Source organism: Bufo bufo, chromosome 9, assembly GCF_905171765.1.
Source record: "Bufo bufo chromosome 9, aBufBuf1.1, whole genome shotgun sequence".
Lineage (NCBI taxonomy): Eukaryota > Metazoa > Chordata > Amphibia > Anura > Bufonidae > Bufo > Bufo bufo.
Window position 1 is genome coordinate 159,441,666 of NC_053397.1, and position 15,380 is coordinate 159,457,045.

The 15,380-nt window shown below is 41.7% G+C and overlaps 1 protein-coding gene across 1 annotated transcript; it reads right to left on the reverse strand.

Moving 5' to 3' along the window:
* Window positions 1-1,642: 1,642 nt before the first annotated feature.
* RPS19BP1 (ribosomal protein S19 binding protein 1) lies at window positions 1,643-13,550 on the reverse strand. The gene is made up of 4 exons (XM_040407745.1): window positions 13,416-13,550; window positions 9,363-9,515; window positions 7,855-7,952; window positions 1,643-2,643 (listed from the first exon to the last, which is right to left on the reverse strand). The coding sequence occupies exons 1-4, from the start codon at window positions 13,540-13,542 to the stop codon at window positions 2,512-2,514; spliced, it is 510 nt and encodes a 169-aa protein (XP_040263679.1). The 5' UTR covers window positions 13,543-13,550; the 3' UTR covers window positions 1,643-2,511.
* Between the last annotated feature and the right edge of the window lie 1,830 nt (window positions 13,551-15,380).

Here is a 15,380-nt window from a genome sequence, read left to right on the forward strand (position 1 = left end):
GAAGGTAGCGCTGGTAGGAGTACTGCGTTCTCTTCAAAAAGCTGATCGGCGGGGGTGCCAACACTCAGGCCCCATTGATATGATAGGACCTGTGGATAGGTCATCAATATAGTAAAAGTGGAAAACCCCTTTAAAGCACATGCTTTAATATATGTGCTTTTGGCGAGATACCAGTGCAACATAGACAGTCATAAATGTCAGTTTAGAAAATCCCATTCTTTATAGGTGACATTTGGCTGGTGGAATGGAAATACTGTATATACAATTGTACATAATAAAATACATTGTGTTGCTGCCACCATGTGGCTAAAAATGAGAAATGCATCACAAGTGCAAAAACTTTAAACCTAAGGATACAGCTTACAATGCATCCCAATTGGTAAAGTATGGCACATGGTAGAGCCACACAACGCAAATATGGGGACCCATCAATGTGGCCAACCCATTCAATGAAAGAAAACTGAGAGCCATTGCCTAGGAGGGCCGCTTTCCTGTGTGCTTGGAGACATGGAGAAAAGGTAGGTCATCCTACCCATATCTAGTGGACTTTAAGGGCGTCATTTAATAAACTGGTGTAAAGTAGAACTGGCTTAGATGCCCAAAGCAACCAATAAGATTCCTCCTTTCATTTTTCACAGCTCCTGTGGAAAATCAAAGGTAGAATCTGATTGGTTGCTATGGGCAACTAAGCCAGTTCTACTTTACACCAGTTTGATAAATCTCCTCCCAAGTGCATACTGGTCACCAGTCAGTAAATGGTCTATTCAACAAGACCGGTGCAGCGCAGATGACATAGTCCATGACTTAGCCTTCTTGTCCATGCAGATTCCTACAAGCACATCTGGGTATGCTCAGACATTGAAAGTCTACCAATTCTCTTAAGTCATTATTCAGTTGCATACTTTGGTGGATATTTTGCATCAGTATTTGTAAGCTAAAGCCAGGCACGGGTCCACCATAGGTATGTTTGTACTTTTTATGTCACCGGTCCAGTAATCTAGTAGTGTGTAATGTGCTAAAGACTCTCTTTTACACTATTTGCAAAGTTGATTCATAATTTATTTCAGATGCATTAGAAATAAAAGAAATACTAATATATTCTAACAACAAATGAAAGGACTGGCAATATAGTAGTAATAAGAATTGTGATCATTTTTTATTCCACTCCTTACATAAAATGTGTCTTGAAGCAGTCTTTCACATTTATGACAATGAAAATATTGTATTGAGGGCACTGTATTACAGAGGTCTCATCTAGCTATAGTTAGGGCATCTATCGGAGCTAATACCAGAAAGCTAGTGGGGGCTATGCGTTCGATGAAACATCCATCTTGACTGAACAGTCACATGACATGTCCCTCACGGCCCCCATCTGTTTGTATGGGGCTGTTCAGTGGGTGAAGGACCACCTTAATAACTCACTGGTATTAACCTCCATTGTCTTCTGTTGAAAGCATGTGGCTATCAGCCGTCTGATGGATTAAGCAATTAAGGAGAAACAAAAAGGATAATCAACACTGGGACAAAATGCAAGATTGCTTTAGTAATCCTGAGTGGCAGCTAACGGATCTCAGATGGAAGTAGCTAAAATGGATAGAAAAAATTTGCATAATTGATGCTTAAAATACAGGATCAGGTTTTTTTTGCTCCTTTTTCTGTTCTTCTGATGGATCAGAAAAATTGAAAAATAAACTGTGATGTGAAACCAGTCTTAGGTCTCATGCACACGGCCGTTCCATGCATTGGGGACCGCAAATTTGCGGTCCCCAATGCAGGGCAACTTCCGTGCGGCACCCGTGATGGATCGAGACCCATTCAACTTGAATAGGTGATACGTCCGCACCGGCGAAAAAAAAATAGATGCTCTGGATTGCGGACCCATTCAAGTCAAAGGGTCCGCATCCGTGATGCGGGGAACACACGACCGATGCCTGCATATTGTGGACCCACTGTTTGTGGGCTGCAATACGGGCCACGGTCGTGTGCATGAGGCCTTAGAGTGATTGCAGGAGCAGGCCTTTCCTAGCGTTTCTACCATGTTGAGCCCAGACAGGAAGAGTAGAGCAGCAGGGACCGACGTCTCAGACGGCCAGCGGCATGGGAATGGACAGAAATCCTTCATGGTGATTTTTAACATGTTCTGGACTTTTTTTTTTTTTTTTAATCTTACTGGAAACCCCCTTTACTAGCATAGTGGCCTTCGTTAATAATATCATTCTGAAAGCATGCCTCCCTCTATCCACCTTTCTTTACTTTCCACTCTTTGCTCTTTTTATTGTTTCAGGCACTCTCTTTCCATAGCGACATATCATTTCTACATTTCCCCCAGTTTTATAACAAAGATTATAGACACAGTGATAACATTTTACAGAGAAATGCAGTCCAGCGTGTCTTTGTTTAGTCCACCACAAAATGTTCTGATCCTTTCTAATGCCCCATAACACATAAGAAAACCAGTAGACTTGAAATAAAGTAATATATCTGCCAAGGGGTGACTGAACCTCCTCTCTGCTATCTGGCTCCAAAATACTCTTTCTGAAACTTTTCGAAGTCCTGATCTGTAAAGACAGACTTTTCTACCACCTTCTTTTGCTTTTTGACACGCTGGTCTTTTGCTTTCCGTCCAAAGTGCTGATTCAGAATCTGTATGAGAAATATAATTAAAAAAAGTCATGTGGTATACTGACAGGCTGTTATATATGGGTGCTGCATCGTTTAAGATAGATAAGAAATGAAAATGACATGTTACTTTGTAAGAGGATTCAAGGAAACAGGGGTTGGCCTGGGAGGTAGAACTGATTTTAAAATGATATACCTGTTGTGCATTTTCATACGTATACAATATTATCTAATGACATTATAACCAAAATGAATGCTCATCTCATTGCCTTTAAGAATAAAATCAGCCTGAACCAAAGTTCTATTATATGACTGAGGAAGCCAAGATGAGTTCATGGCAAGTACAGTTTATATAAAAATAATTGTGAACATAAACGGACATTGTATTTAAAAGTTATGGCTAAAGATATGGGATTATCTATGGGGAGTATACCAACTTCATAAGACATGTCTGTCTGGAGGGAACAAGGTTGTTTCATGGATAAGCCATGACGTGATAAGGACTCATATCCTTGAGGCACACCTGCTGTATGAGGATCAATTTTTTATATATATATATATATATATATATATATATATATATATATATATAGTATATTTTAGTTTATAACATATTTCAATCAAAAATTCATATAATGTGTTATCTATGTGTAACAATATATCGATTTATATATATGTTATACCATGTATTTATCATTTAGAAGGTATTATAGAAGGTACAGAAACATTGAAGTAAGTTTATGTTAATTGGATTTCTGAGAAGAGTAAATGTTACTTCAAAACAATAGTTATTCATGGATGTAGATAAGTGAAATGTACAAATTCCGATGCCAAGCATCAAAGCCGTTATATAACATTTTCATCAAGTCAAACTATATTTCAAAAAGATAGGAGAAGACAGCCAACTCCAACAAGTCCAGGATATAGGTAATTAAAAGTGTCAGGAAAAGACCTTCCTCAATGATTTATATTAAGAAGGTCAAGCAGGTCATGTGAACGTATTATTAGATATTTCGTTTTAATGCTTAAAAGTTGTGATGTTCATCTGCAGTACCGCAGTGCCATCTGGAGGCAGATGGACAATATTATATTGGGGGGGGGGGGGGAATTACTCATGTGGGGGGGGGGGGGGGGGGGGGGGAATTACTCATGTGATCCAGAGATCCATATAGATCCATATTAAGCCATAGATCCATCCATCCATTCATTCAATCAAAAAGAAAACTTTACTAGAAGAAACTTGGATTATTTTTTGGGATTACTAGGAAAGTTCTTAAGAACTGGTCCCATCTGAACTCTGTCTACCTTTGACCCGGTAACATATATTTTGTTTACTACTCGTGATATTAATAAGATATTTCTCTCGGTATATAGCCAAGAGTTCCCATACTGTGGGAATATATAGTGTTAGGCGCCTCCATAATACTGATTATTCTCTTAGCGAAGATGCATGTTGTTAATGGAAGATCTGACATTATTTGAAAAGAGAACTAAACCCTTGGGAAGTTATTTTCCTTAGTCTGATTGCCGAGCTGAATATTTTATCATATTAATATCATATATTTTTGTTTGGTCATAGGAAAACAGAGTCAAGGGATAACAGTTATTTCCCTGTATATCTGTGTTTTATTGTTATAGCCTGTTTGATAAACAGAAGATCCTAAGTTTCTCTTGGTATAGGAGTCTGTTTGTTAAAAATCACTAAATCATACTGTGCTGATCAGATAGGGGTGTGTTAACACCACCGTGTGGTACATTTTGGGTATTATTTTGTTTTGCAATTGTATTGATTTTATATTCTTTGTTTTATAATAAACAATATATATATTTTTGCATATACAATTGTCCCTTTGTTTCACTGCTTGCACAAATCAAATTAAGATACCCGATAAAAAGAACTTAGAGGCGATTATGTCTGCCTGAAGGATAATATAATTTAATTTTTATTTTTTTTATCCTCTCTTTTATATGAAGATTCTTTTTATATAGAAGATATATGACATACCTTCAGAACTAAGTGAGGTCTGACTCAGGTGTCACATCCCCGACTCACACACCAAGAAGCCTTGAGACCACCCAGAGCCTGCTTTCCATTTCTGGTCACAGCATATCTACAGGTTACTGAACATTTGGGTAAGGGGTGGGGGTGTCAAGGCTGGTGGGGAGAGTGAGGCAGGACCAAAGAGCGTGGTCTTGACAGCCTGGGAAGAAAGCCAAACTCTTTTGCTCATGACATCTCGACATGAAAGCAGGAGGAGCAGTTTCCTGTGTGTCAAGCATATCAGGTCTGCAAGCAAGGGGCATACAGATGCAGGAGAAGGGAGCCAGTTGTCAGTGACAGTAGAGCTCCCACGGAAGGACTTTTATTATTTTTACCATCCTTGCCTTCAGCATCCGGCGCTCACAGTAAGTGCACCATGTTACTGTACACTTACTGTAAAAGAGAAGCGCAGGGAAGAGAGAAAATAGCTCAGCTGCCAACAGGAAGCACTGAGAACGGCAGTGACGTTAGGGTACTTGTACATAATCAATGGACTAGTGTAGTGACAGGCTTCTGTTATACACACACGTCTTCAGTGCTCAGTACAACGCTGAAGACCAATTCTCCTTACTATCACTCATTTAGAGCTTTGCTAAGGAGAATTTTTACACTCTGTTCTCTGGTACAAAGAAACAACTTTCCCTAATAAGGTGTTTAACAAAAATTCCTGTCCCTATACAAACAAATGACAGTTACACTTTAAAAGTGTAAAATAAATTAAAATAAATACAAAAAAAATTCTAAAAAATATATGACACACTGCAGCTTTTATGCTTGCCTACTACAAACATACCCCATACATCCCCTATAATCAAAACAACCTTTATGGAAAGGCGACATGATTAAAATAAAAACATATTTTAGTTGCAACCTTGTGGTAGTAAAAAAAAAAAATGGAAAAAGATGTGAAAAACAGACAATTTTTCCCTTTAACATTTTCATGGTTAAAAAAAAAACTGAAATAAGTTATGGCTCTTAAAGTCTTGAACTGGTTAAAGCGTTCGGGGTATCTATTCTCTAATACTTCCAAGGATCAGTAGAGGGCCGCTTTCCTACATGAGAGATACAGCTGCAGAAATATTTAAAGAGGACCTTTCACTACTCTACAAACTAAAAACTAACTATATCAGTGGGCAGAGCGGTGCCCAGGGGTCCCCCTGCACTTACTAGTATGTCTGGGCGCCGCTCCGTTTGCCCGGTATAGGCTCTGGTGTCTGCGCTCCCTCTGTTGTACTGGAGTAATTTCTTGTATGAGGCTATGAGCTGTGCGCTGCGATTGGCCAGCGCTGCAGCAAGGGACACGCCTCATACAAAAAATCACTCCAGTACAACAGAGGGAGCGCAGACACCAGAGCCTATACCGGGCAAACGGAGCGGCGCCCAGACATACTAGTAAGTGCAGGGGGACCCCTGGGCGCCGCTCTGCCCACTGATATAGTTAGTTTTTAGTTTGTAGAGTAGTGAAAGGTCCTCTTTAAAGGGAATGTCTAGAAAAACATGGTCACTTACTTTCAGATCAGAAACAGAACCACACATCCTCACGTTGTGTGGTATTTGCAGCTCAACTCCATTCACTTCAATGAAGCTGAGCTGCAGTAACAACCCCTGGACAGGTGTGGCACTGTTTTGGAAAGACAGGAACATTGGGAAGAGATTTATCCAGCCTGGTGTTCCTATACACTACACCTGATCCCTGTGTGCCAGAATGAGATGCACCCAATTAATTAAAAGGCAGGTGCATCTTATTAAATTAGTCGCATCTCTAGCAGTCGTGTGCCAGAAACTGAAGTCTATAACTTATACCGGTCCTGGGATGCAGAGCAAGACGGATCCAGCATGACCCCCAATGTAAGTCGATGGGGAAGGATCAGTTTTCTCTAACACAATAGAAAATGGATCTGTTCCCCATTGACTTTTAATGAAGTTCATGGCGGATCTTTGGCAATGTTAAACATAATACAACCGGATCCGTTCATAACAGATGCAGACGGTTGTATTATCAGTAACGGAAGCGTTTTTGCTGAACCCCGCCGGATCCAGTAAAAAACACTAGTGTGAAAGTAGCCTAAGTTATAGTAAATCCAGCAGGCCGCACGAAGCCCCTCCCTTTTCTCACAACTTTATTTTTATTTTTTAAAATATTTTATTGTGGAAAAGAAATGTCAATGACAAAGGTGATACAATTGACAAAGACTGGTGTTGAGACTGAGACATATACACGGAAACAGGCCGATTGTCATATGTTATTTCACCTTTCAGTATATAATATATTCAATATATTTATACCTGATCAGTATAGGTTTCTATATTTCTTCCATGCTCCCCAAGTTTGCCCAAATGATGGAGAATTATTCATCTCCCAGTGTGCAATTTGCTCCAAGCGGTATACCTTGGAAATTGATGGTGGATCGATTGACTTCCAGTTTGCTGCTATCATTACTCTCGCCACCGCTAACAGATGTTGATAAAGACAACAAACCGATCGTGGGCCCAGTCAAGGGTCAAGTAATCCTAGTAAACACAGCTTGGGCAGTAATGGAAACTCCTTGTTGTGGATTCTAGACAAAGTGTCACATATAGCTACCCAAAACGGTTTAAGAATTGGGCACTCCCACCAGATGGGCAAAAAGGTGCCCTTTTCTTTTAGGCATCTCCAGCACGTTGGTGAGCATGAGGAAAATATGTGGTGCAATCTCAGAGGGGTGTAGTACCATCTAATTAACATTTTGTAGTAGTTTTCTTGAAGATGTATACATCTAGAAACTTTAGGTGTTTGTGCCAGCAACGTTTTAACTTCTTCACGTGTGAATGTGTATTCTAGATCTTTTTCCCAACCCCACTGTCTACAAAAAGCAAGGAGTATATTTTAGATATCTTTTTTGTGTGTGGTTCTTTGTTTTCTAGGACCATCTGTTCAAAACAGGTGGGGCCCATCGTCATTAAATATGTGAGTATGTTTGAGTAGTTGTATAAGGTGAGCTTTTCTCAAAACTTTAGAAACGTGGCAAGTAGTTAAAAAAAAGTCACCAATTATGGAGCAATTATGGAGTGCACCATAATTGGTGATGTTTTTTACTCCACAATAGAGGCGTGAACACTTTAGTAAATGTCCCCTTTATATACTTATAGCAGTTTACCAGTAAATGTACATAAAGGCTAAACATTCTCCAAATGATTTTCTACAACTGACTCACCTTGTGGCACGAGACTTCATTTGCAATAGCTTGTGTACCAAGCATGTACTTGAGGTTCTGTGCGAGATGATCCTTCGCGGTTTGCTTCTTGTACTCCTCTATAATGAGAAAATGAATTAAAGGGAGTCTGTCATCAGCATTTCCCTTTTTTAACCCTTCCCATAGCTCCCTAGCATGCTTACATTTAATAAAAACGTTACCTCTGGCATCAATCCTGGACTTATAAAGATCATTTTTGAGGTTCTATAAGATATGCAAATGAGGGCTCGCAAGTGCCCAGGGCGGCGTTACCCTCGTAGGTTCCCTGCTAGCTCAGCCTTATCATTGCGTCCCCCCGCCCCTTCCTACCCTCAGCCCGCCCATCCTTTCCCTCTGACCACCTTTGTACTAACTTGTTATGCTGCCGATATCCCGCGGCTAACGACGCGAAAATCGGCAGCACCGTGGGCAGCACACGTACCCATTGATTTTAATATGTTTCTTCGCACATCAGTGGTTTTTCACTGACTGTACAGTAGGTTGAGACGTGCACTACTTACTGATGTCAACCAAACACACCTATTGAAGTCTATGGGTCTGGGAAACGGCATCCGCCTGCTTATGACAACTTACTGATGTGACTAGGGGTTTCTGGTTTTTCTGTTTGCGAGTTCCCCAAGACGGTTTTGTCCTATATATCTGTAGGGAATACAATCCCTCACAGCCTTTCAATGGAGTGGTCATGTGTCCATCTCAATTCATTGGCTCAAGGAATTATTACTGAACTGAGCACAGGAAAGAACGGGGATGACTTAAAGATGACCTGTCACCTCTCATGACATTTCTGTTTTAGTAATATGATTGAGTAGCATTTATTCTCATGGCTCAATGTTGTGGCACTCCTTTATTATTCCCTCAAGAAATGATGAATAAATTGCAGTGGAGGTCCAGATGGATGTTACCAGTTGGGGGCGTGTCCCTGCTGTCTGACACTAGCAGCAATAATTTAATAGTGTTAGACTGTGCAGGGAAAAGCCCATAAGAAATAGGACAGCAGCACACCAACTGGATATACTTCAGTGGGCCATATCCAACTAACCATCCAACTCTAGACCTTTGGCCCCAGTAATGAATCTAAATCTGAGGGGGGGGGGGGACGGGGGGACGGGACACAGCACTCCTTTTTCATAGAGATCAGTGATATTTATTCACCCAGCTGAGTTGAAATGCTGCGATTCATACTGTGCAGGGACACACCCATCTGGATCTTCAATGCAAACTGCTAGCAATTCATAAATCATATCCATCTTCTGGCAGGAACACTGCCGTAAAAGCAACAAAAAAAGGACAGCAAAAAATGATGATCTTAATAAAACGCCCCCAATGTTTGCACAAAAAGGACTGAAAAGCCACCACAAAAACGGAGGCAAAAAAAATATAATAAAAAACACCTGCAGATATTCTGCCATTTATTAACCCCAGACAAAATTTGTGTTGGTAGGTCTGTTGTGTAGTGCTCAGGATCTCACCCACGGCCGATCTGATCACTCTGTTTTTGGCTGATGCTTTCTGGTTTTGGGGCTTTCCTTGCTGCTTTAGTCTCCGGCGCTGTTTCTTCATTCCTATCTTGTGGCTACTTAATGCTGCTTGCTGATTGTTGCCTCCTGGTCTTTTCTTTATACCTGACAAGGACACACAGCGGGTTATGACCAAAATGGCTGCACTTTCCATAAGGCAGTAGTAAATCAGTGGGAATGAAATCATCAACCAATGTTCATATTAAAATACAATTAAAATGTAACAAAATTTCCAAAACATTTTTTTTAAGCACCAATTCAGTTATGAAGTGATTTTGAGGGGGCTTACGTAATGGAAACCACCCATAAATGACCCCATTTTAGAATCTACACCCCTCAAATTATTCAAAACTGATGTTACAAACTTTGTAAACCCTTGAGGCGTTTCACAAGAATTAAAGGAAAACAGAGGTGAAGTTTCATTTTTTTGGTAGATTTTTTATGTCAATCAATTTTTTCTTGCAACACCGCAAGTGTTAACAGCAAAATAAACCTCAATATATATTAGTCTGATTCTGCAGTTTAAAGAAATACCCCATATGTGGTGGTAAACTGATCTATGGGCTCGTGGCAGTGGTCAGAAAGAAAGGAGCGCCATATGGATTTCGAAGGCAAATTTCGCTAGAATGTTTTTTAGGTACCATTTTGATTTGAAGAGACCCTGACGTACCCTTAGAGTGGAAACCTCAAAAAGTGACCCCATTTTGGAAACTACACCCCTTAAGGAATATATTAAGGGGGTTACTGACCACTTTGACCCCCCCAAAGCGTTTTATGGAATTTGGAAACACTTGGCTGTGAAAATTAAAAGTTTCATTTCTTCCAATAAAATGTTGCTTTAGCCTCAAATTTTTCATTTTCACAAGGGGTAACAGGAGAATAAGCACCCCATAATTTGTTACCCATTTTCCCCTGAATACGACAACACCCCATGTGGTGGCAAACTGCTATGGGGGCACAGGGCAGGACTCAGAAGGGAAGGAGCGCCATATGGCTTTTGAAGCAGATTTTGATGGATTGGTTTAAGGGTGCCATTGTTTTTTATTTTTTGAGTGACTGTCTTATGTGGTGGCTCATTTTTTGCGGAATGAGGTGACGCTTCCATTGGTACCATTTTGGGATACATAAGACTTTTTGATTGCTTGGTGTTACACTTTTTGTGAGGCAAGGTGAAAAAAATGGCTGTTTTGGCATATTTTTATTTTTTTACAGCATTCACCTGAGGGGCCTTCTCATGTGATATTTTTATAGATCAGGTTGTTACGGACGCGGCGATACCCAATATGATATGGCTATTTTTATTTTTGTTAAGTTTTACACAGTGAAAGCCTTTTTGAACAGAATAAAATATTGTTTTTGTGTTGCCATTTTCTGAGACTTTTTTTTTTGGGGGGGGCGATTGTCTTAGGTAGGAGCTAATTTTTTGCAGGATGAGATGACGGTTTGATCGGTACCATTTTGTGTTACATATGCCTTTTTGATTGCTTGGTATTCCACTTTTTTTTAAACATGCGACCAGAAAATGGCTGTTTTGGCATTTTTTTTTTTATACGGTGATGGATCATGTGATATTTTTATAGAGCCGGTCGATATGGATGCGGCGATACCTAATATGTCTACTTTTCTTTTTTTACCTATTTGTTTACAATTTTTTTAAATACATTTTGGGAAAAGGATGCTTTTTATTTTTTTTACTTAAAACTTTTAGGGTATAAGTTTTGCAGGACGAGATGACGGTTTGATTGGCACTATTTTGGGGTGCATATGACTTTTTAATCCCTTGCTATTAAACTTTTTGTGATGTAAGGTGACAAAAAATGGCTTTTGACACAGTTTGTATTTTATTTTTTTGACGGTGTTCATTTGAGGGGCTAGGTCATGTGATATTTTTTTATAGAGCTGGCCATACTACGGCGATACTAATGTCTACTTTTCTTTTTTACCCTATTTTTTACTTTATTTTGGGAAAAGGACACTTTTTTTTACTTGAAACTTTAAAAAAAAAAAAGTGTTAAACTTTATTTTTGTAACTTTTTTTTTTACACTTTATTATTTGTCCCACTCTGGGACTTTAACTTTTAGGGGTCTGATCCCCTTTACAATGCATTACAATACTTCTGTATTGTAATGCATTGGCTGTAAGTGTATTACCAGTGTAATACACGTACAGCTTCCTGCCTGTGAGATCCAGGGGGCTGTATCTCACAGGCTTACAGGAAGGCAGCCATGATGCCTAAGGAAGGCATCGGGCTGCCTTCCCTGCCATCGGGTCCCCGTCAGAGCAGCGGGGGGACCCGATGGCAGCTCCCTCCCTCCCTATACATTGCACATGTTGTGGTCAGCAGGGGTCCAGCTATCAGTGACTGCCAGGCCCCTGCAGCTGATCGGGCGCAGCTCCTGCGCCCGACACTGGCATTTTAAACACAGTTCGCAGCGCCGTACAGTTACGGCGTTGGTAGCAAACGGGTTAAAGGAGTTGTCTGAGATAATGAATAATCTTGAACAAACACCAAATGGTCTGAGGGCTGATTCACACAACTGTGTTCGGTCCGGAAACACGGTCCGTGTGCTGGAGACATCTCCTGGACCTACCGCAGCTCCCTTGACCCAAACTGACTGCATCAGTCATTTATGATACAGTCAGTTCCTATCTGATCACGGTGCCACTGTACTGTACTCACATCATCGTGTTAGTACACTGCAAGAGCCCATCAATTAGAAACTGACTACCATAAATTGCTATGATACAGTCAGTTCCCATCATGATGCCACTGTACTGTACTCATCTGATGTTAGTACACTGCAAGAGCCCATCAATTAGATAGAAACTGACTATCATAAATAACTATAATATGTCCAGTTTGGGTCAGGGGCCGCAGACGCGCTGGGAGATGTGTCTGAAACACGGACCATGTTTCCCGGACAGAGCATGGTCATGGGATCAGACCTAAATCAAAAAGAATGCTACACTTACCTCTTTCTCCAGTGCCGCTAGTGCAGTCCTCCTGTTGCTATACTCTGCAATACACCACTGAGGACAGAACACATGCTGTATACTGACATGTCACCGCTCCAGTCTGTAAACAAGCAGCAGCAGACCGGACCAAGCCACAGAACGGTGCTGGAGATAAAGGGATTATGCTTGAGTGAATCGAGCTTAGATCATAGATCGAAATTCAATTTGTTCAAATATTTTTATTTTAATGCTGTATCCATACAGCATTAAAATGTATTGGCTCCGTGGAGCCAAAGTTCGTCTCGCCCTAAGTGGCGCAAAATAGGAATCAAAGTGGGCTTTAGTACTGACTGGTACCTTGGTGCCAAAGTTCACTTCGGATTCCTATTTTAAACAGGAATATTAAAGTCATTCACCAAAGTCTCACGTGACTTTGGGTGAAACGAACTTCGTCTCCATGGAGCCCATACATTATAGTACTGTACAGAGACAGCTTTAAAATCAAAGTATTTGAAATCGACTTCTGATCTATGATCGTTCAGGCCTAAAAGGTGCACAGAATGTTTTTTTTAATTATTATTTTAGACGATTTGAGGGCTTGTCCAAGATATTTTAATAATCTAGGACAGTGATGCTCAGCCTGCGGCCCTCCAGCGGTTACCAAACTAGAACTCCCAGCATGCCCGGACAGTCTACAGCAGGATGGGAGTTGTAGTTTTACAATAGCTGGAGGGCCGCAGGCATCCCTGATCTAGGACAACTCCTTTAACAAACATTTATGGACCACAGAGGCAGATACCACCATGGTGTTGGTTACATCTCGCCCGCGTCACTGTCAACTTAGGAATGAACCCACTGATTAGACAACATACACATCAATGCAAACAGAATTCAATAAACCAATACACAAACTGCAAATCTCTAACTGTCATCACTCCTGCTGGGAGTAGTAGTTTCCCAGCAGCGCAGATCCGTGCTGTAGACCCCAGCTGGATCAGTGCAGTCCTCTGCTAGGCTGCTCTCTAATGGAAAACACAGTCCATCCTCACCGCCGGAATCAGAGCCCAGCAGCTCCAGCCCCTTCCTGAGCAGCGCCGCGGACATGTTCCCTCCACTGCCGGCCACAGCAGTCCACACGTGTGATTTCCACCACCAGTAACCTACAACTTCCGGCATCACATGACGCACTTCCGTACACAACCTTCTGGGGCTTGGTTACTACCATAGAGTCTTAGCACTTGTGCTAGAGTGACACGCATGCACGCCACCTGCCGGAGGGTGTGCAGTGATGTACACGCCCGGTCACTAGATGGCGATAATAGCGGAGGACACCTGCATCCTCTCACAGAACATGTCGTGCTGTGCAGGATGCAGGCAGGGTTATTCTTCCAAGCATTTAGCGGCATTGCCAATAACCATGAGAAGCAGCCCCTGTGAGGAGGGAGAGGCTGGGAAGATGGCAGCTCAGGACCAGCTGTCACCCTGACATTTAACCCCTTAAGGACCCTGCCATATTTCACCTTAAAAAGGGTTTCTGCCACCTGAAAAATGGGTATTAAAGGGTTTCTGTCATTGGCGATGTGCTAATGTCAGCAGAACATAACAGTGGGCTTTATAACTCCCTGCCTGCCGCCGTTCTCTCAAAATAAAGCCTTTTATAATATGCTAATGATCTACTGGGGCGTTGCTGCAGCTCCTAGAGGCTCCATCTTCTCACCCTTTGGCACGCCCATGTCCATTTGATTGACGTCCTAGTTCTCCTCTGTGCCCGTAAAATCCCGCGTCTGTGCCGTCCCGTTTAATATTCGGCGCAGGGTCAAATTGGCTTCTCAAGGAGATATCTATGTTAAAGGCATCCCTTCTTCTGTCTCATTCAGTAGCTATATAACTATTGAGAGAGATATTTTTTTTTTATATACATTTACACATTTAACCCTCCATTTTAATTATATTATTTACCCCAGTGTTAAATTCACCCCCCCGGATGCTTGTTTTTTCCTACAGTGGGGTAGATAATTACACACAGGGTTTTAAAGAATAAACTTCCTGACTCAGACCAAGAGCCGACTCAGTGAGTCAGCAAGTGAATCGAAGCATCCGCGCATGCGCATTGCGCAACCTAAGCTTCGGTTCACTTGCTTCTTGTCAGCTCAGCGAATGAACCGAAGATTCGATTCATGAATCGGTTCATTTGAATGAACTGATTCAAATGAACCGATTTACGTGAAAGATCCGAACTTCCCATCTCTAGTTTACTCGCAGTAAACCTTTTCCGGCAACCTGTAGCAGTGTCCCCTTCTCGGCGCGTGCGCACAGTGCAAGAAGAAGCCGATGGCAGCAGTCCGCAACAGCGCATCAGGCTGAGCCTGTGCGCACGCGCGGGATCTCAAAGCGGGAGGGAGGGAGAGGCGGCACTGAGGAGTAGAAGGCGGCGATGCGTGCGGCCGGGCACCATGCATCCACAGACCTCCCCTGCTTGGGCACCTTAATTCAGTGATTGACAGGTTAGTAAAACCTGTTTTTCCGCAGAATAAAGCCACAAATAGCTTTTATAAGGCCACCTTAGAAATCAGAATGCTACCCTGGACATGAGCAGATGTTTAGCTCACAGGGCTTATAGGTGGTGACAGAATCCCTTTAATCATATACAGAAATATGATAATTTGGGGCAGGGTGATGAGCCCCGTCCTCCACACCATAGAGCAAAGTGTGCAGATACTGCAGATGTCTGGAAAATGTAATAAAAAGTTAGTGAAAGAAAAAAAAAGAAAACCTCCCTGAAATGAGTTTTTGCAGGTTGGGATGTCTGAAATACTAAACAGGATGGCGCAGGTGCGGGATTTATGGGGCACTGAGGAGAACTAGGATGTCAATCAACTGTACATCGGCGTGCCAAAGGGTGAGAAGACGAAGCCTCTAGGTGCTGCAGCAACGCCCCACTAGCACCTAGAGGCTCATTAGCATATTATAAAAGGCTTTATTTTAAGAGAACGGCAGCAGGCAGGGAGTCATAA

What these genes read in the sequence shown, in the direction of transcription:
- RPS19BP1 (XM_040407745.1), bottom strand. Translation starts at nt 13,542, where the DNA reads ATGCCGGAAGTTGTAGGTTACTGGTGGTGGAAATCACACGTGTGGACT. An exon ending in GCTGGGCTCTGATTCCGGCG is followed by an intron (nt 9,516 to 13,415) that starts GTGAGGATGGAC and finishes TGTCCTTGTCAG; the next exon opens with GTATAAAGAAAAGACCAGGA. An exon ending in ATGAAGTCTCGTGCCACAAG is followed by an intron (nt 2,644 to 7,854) that starts GTGAGTCAGTTG and finishes TTTCTCATACAG; the next exon opens with ATTCTGAATCAGCACTTTGG.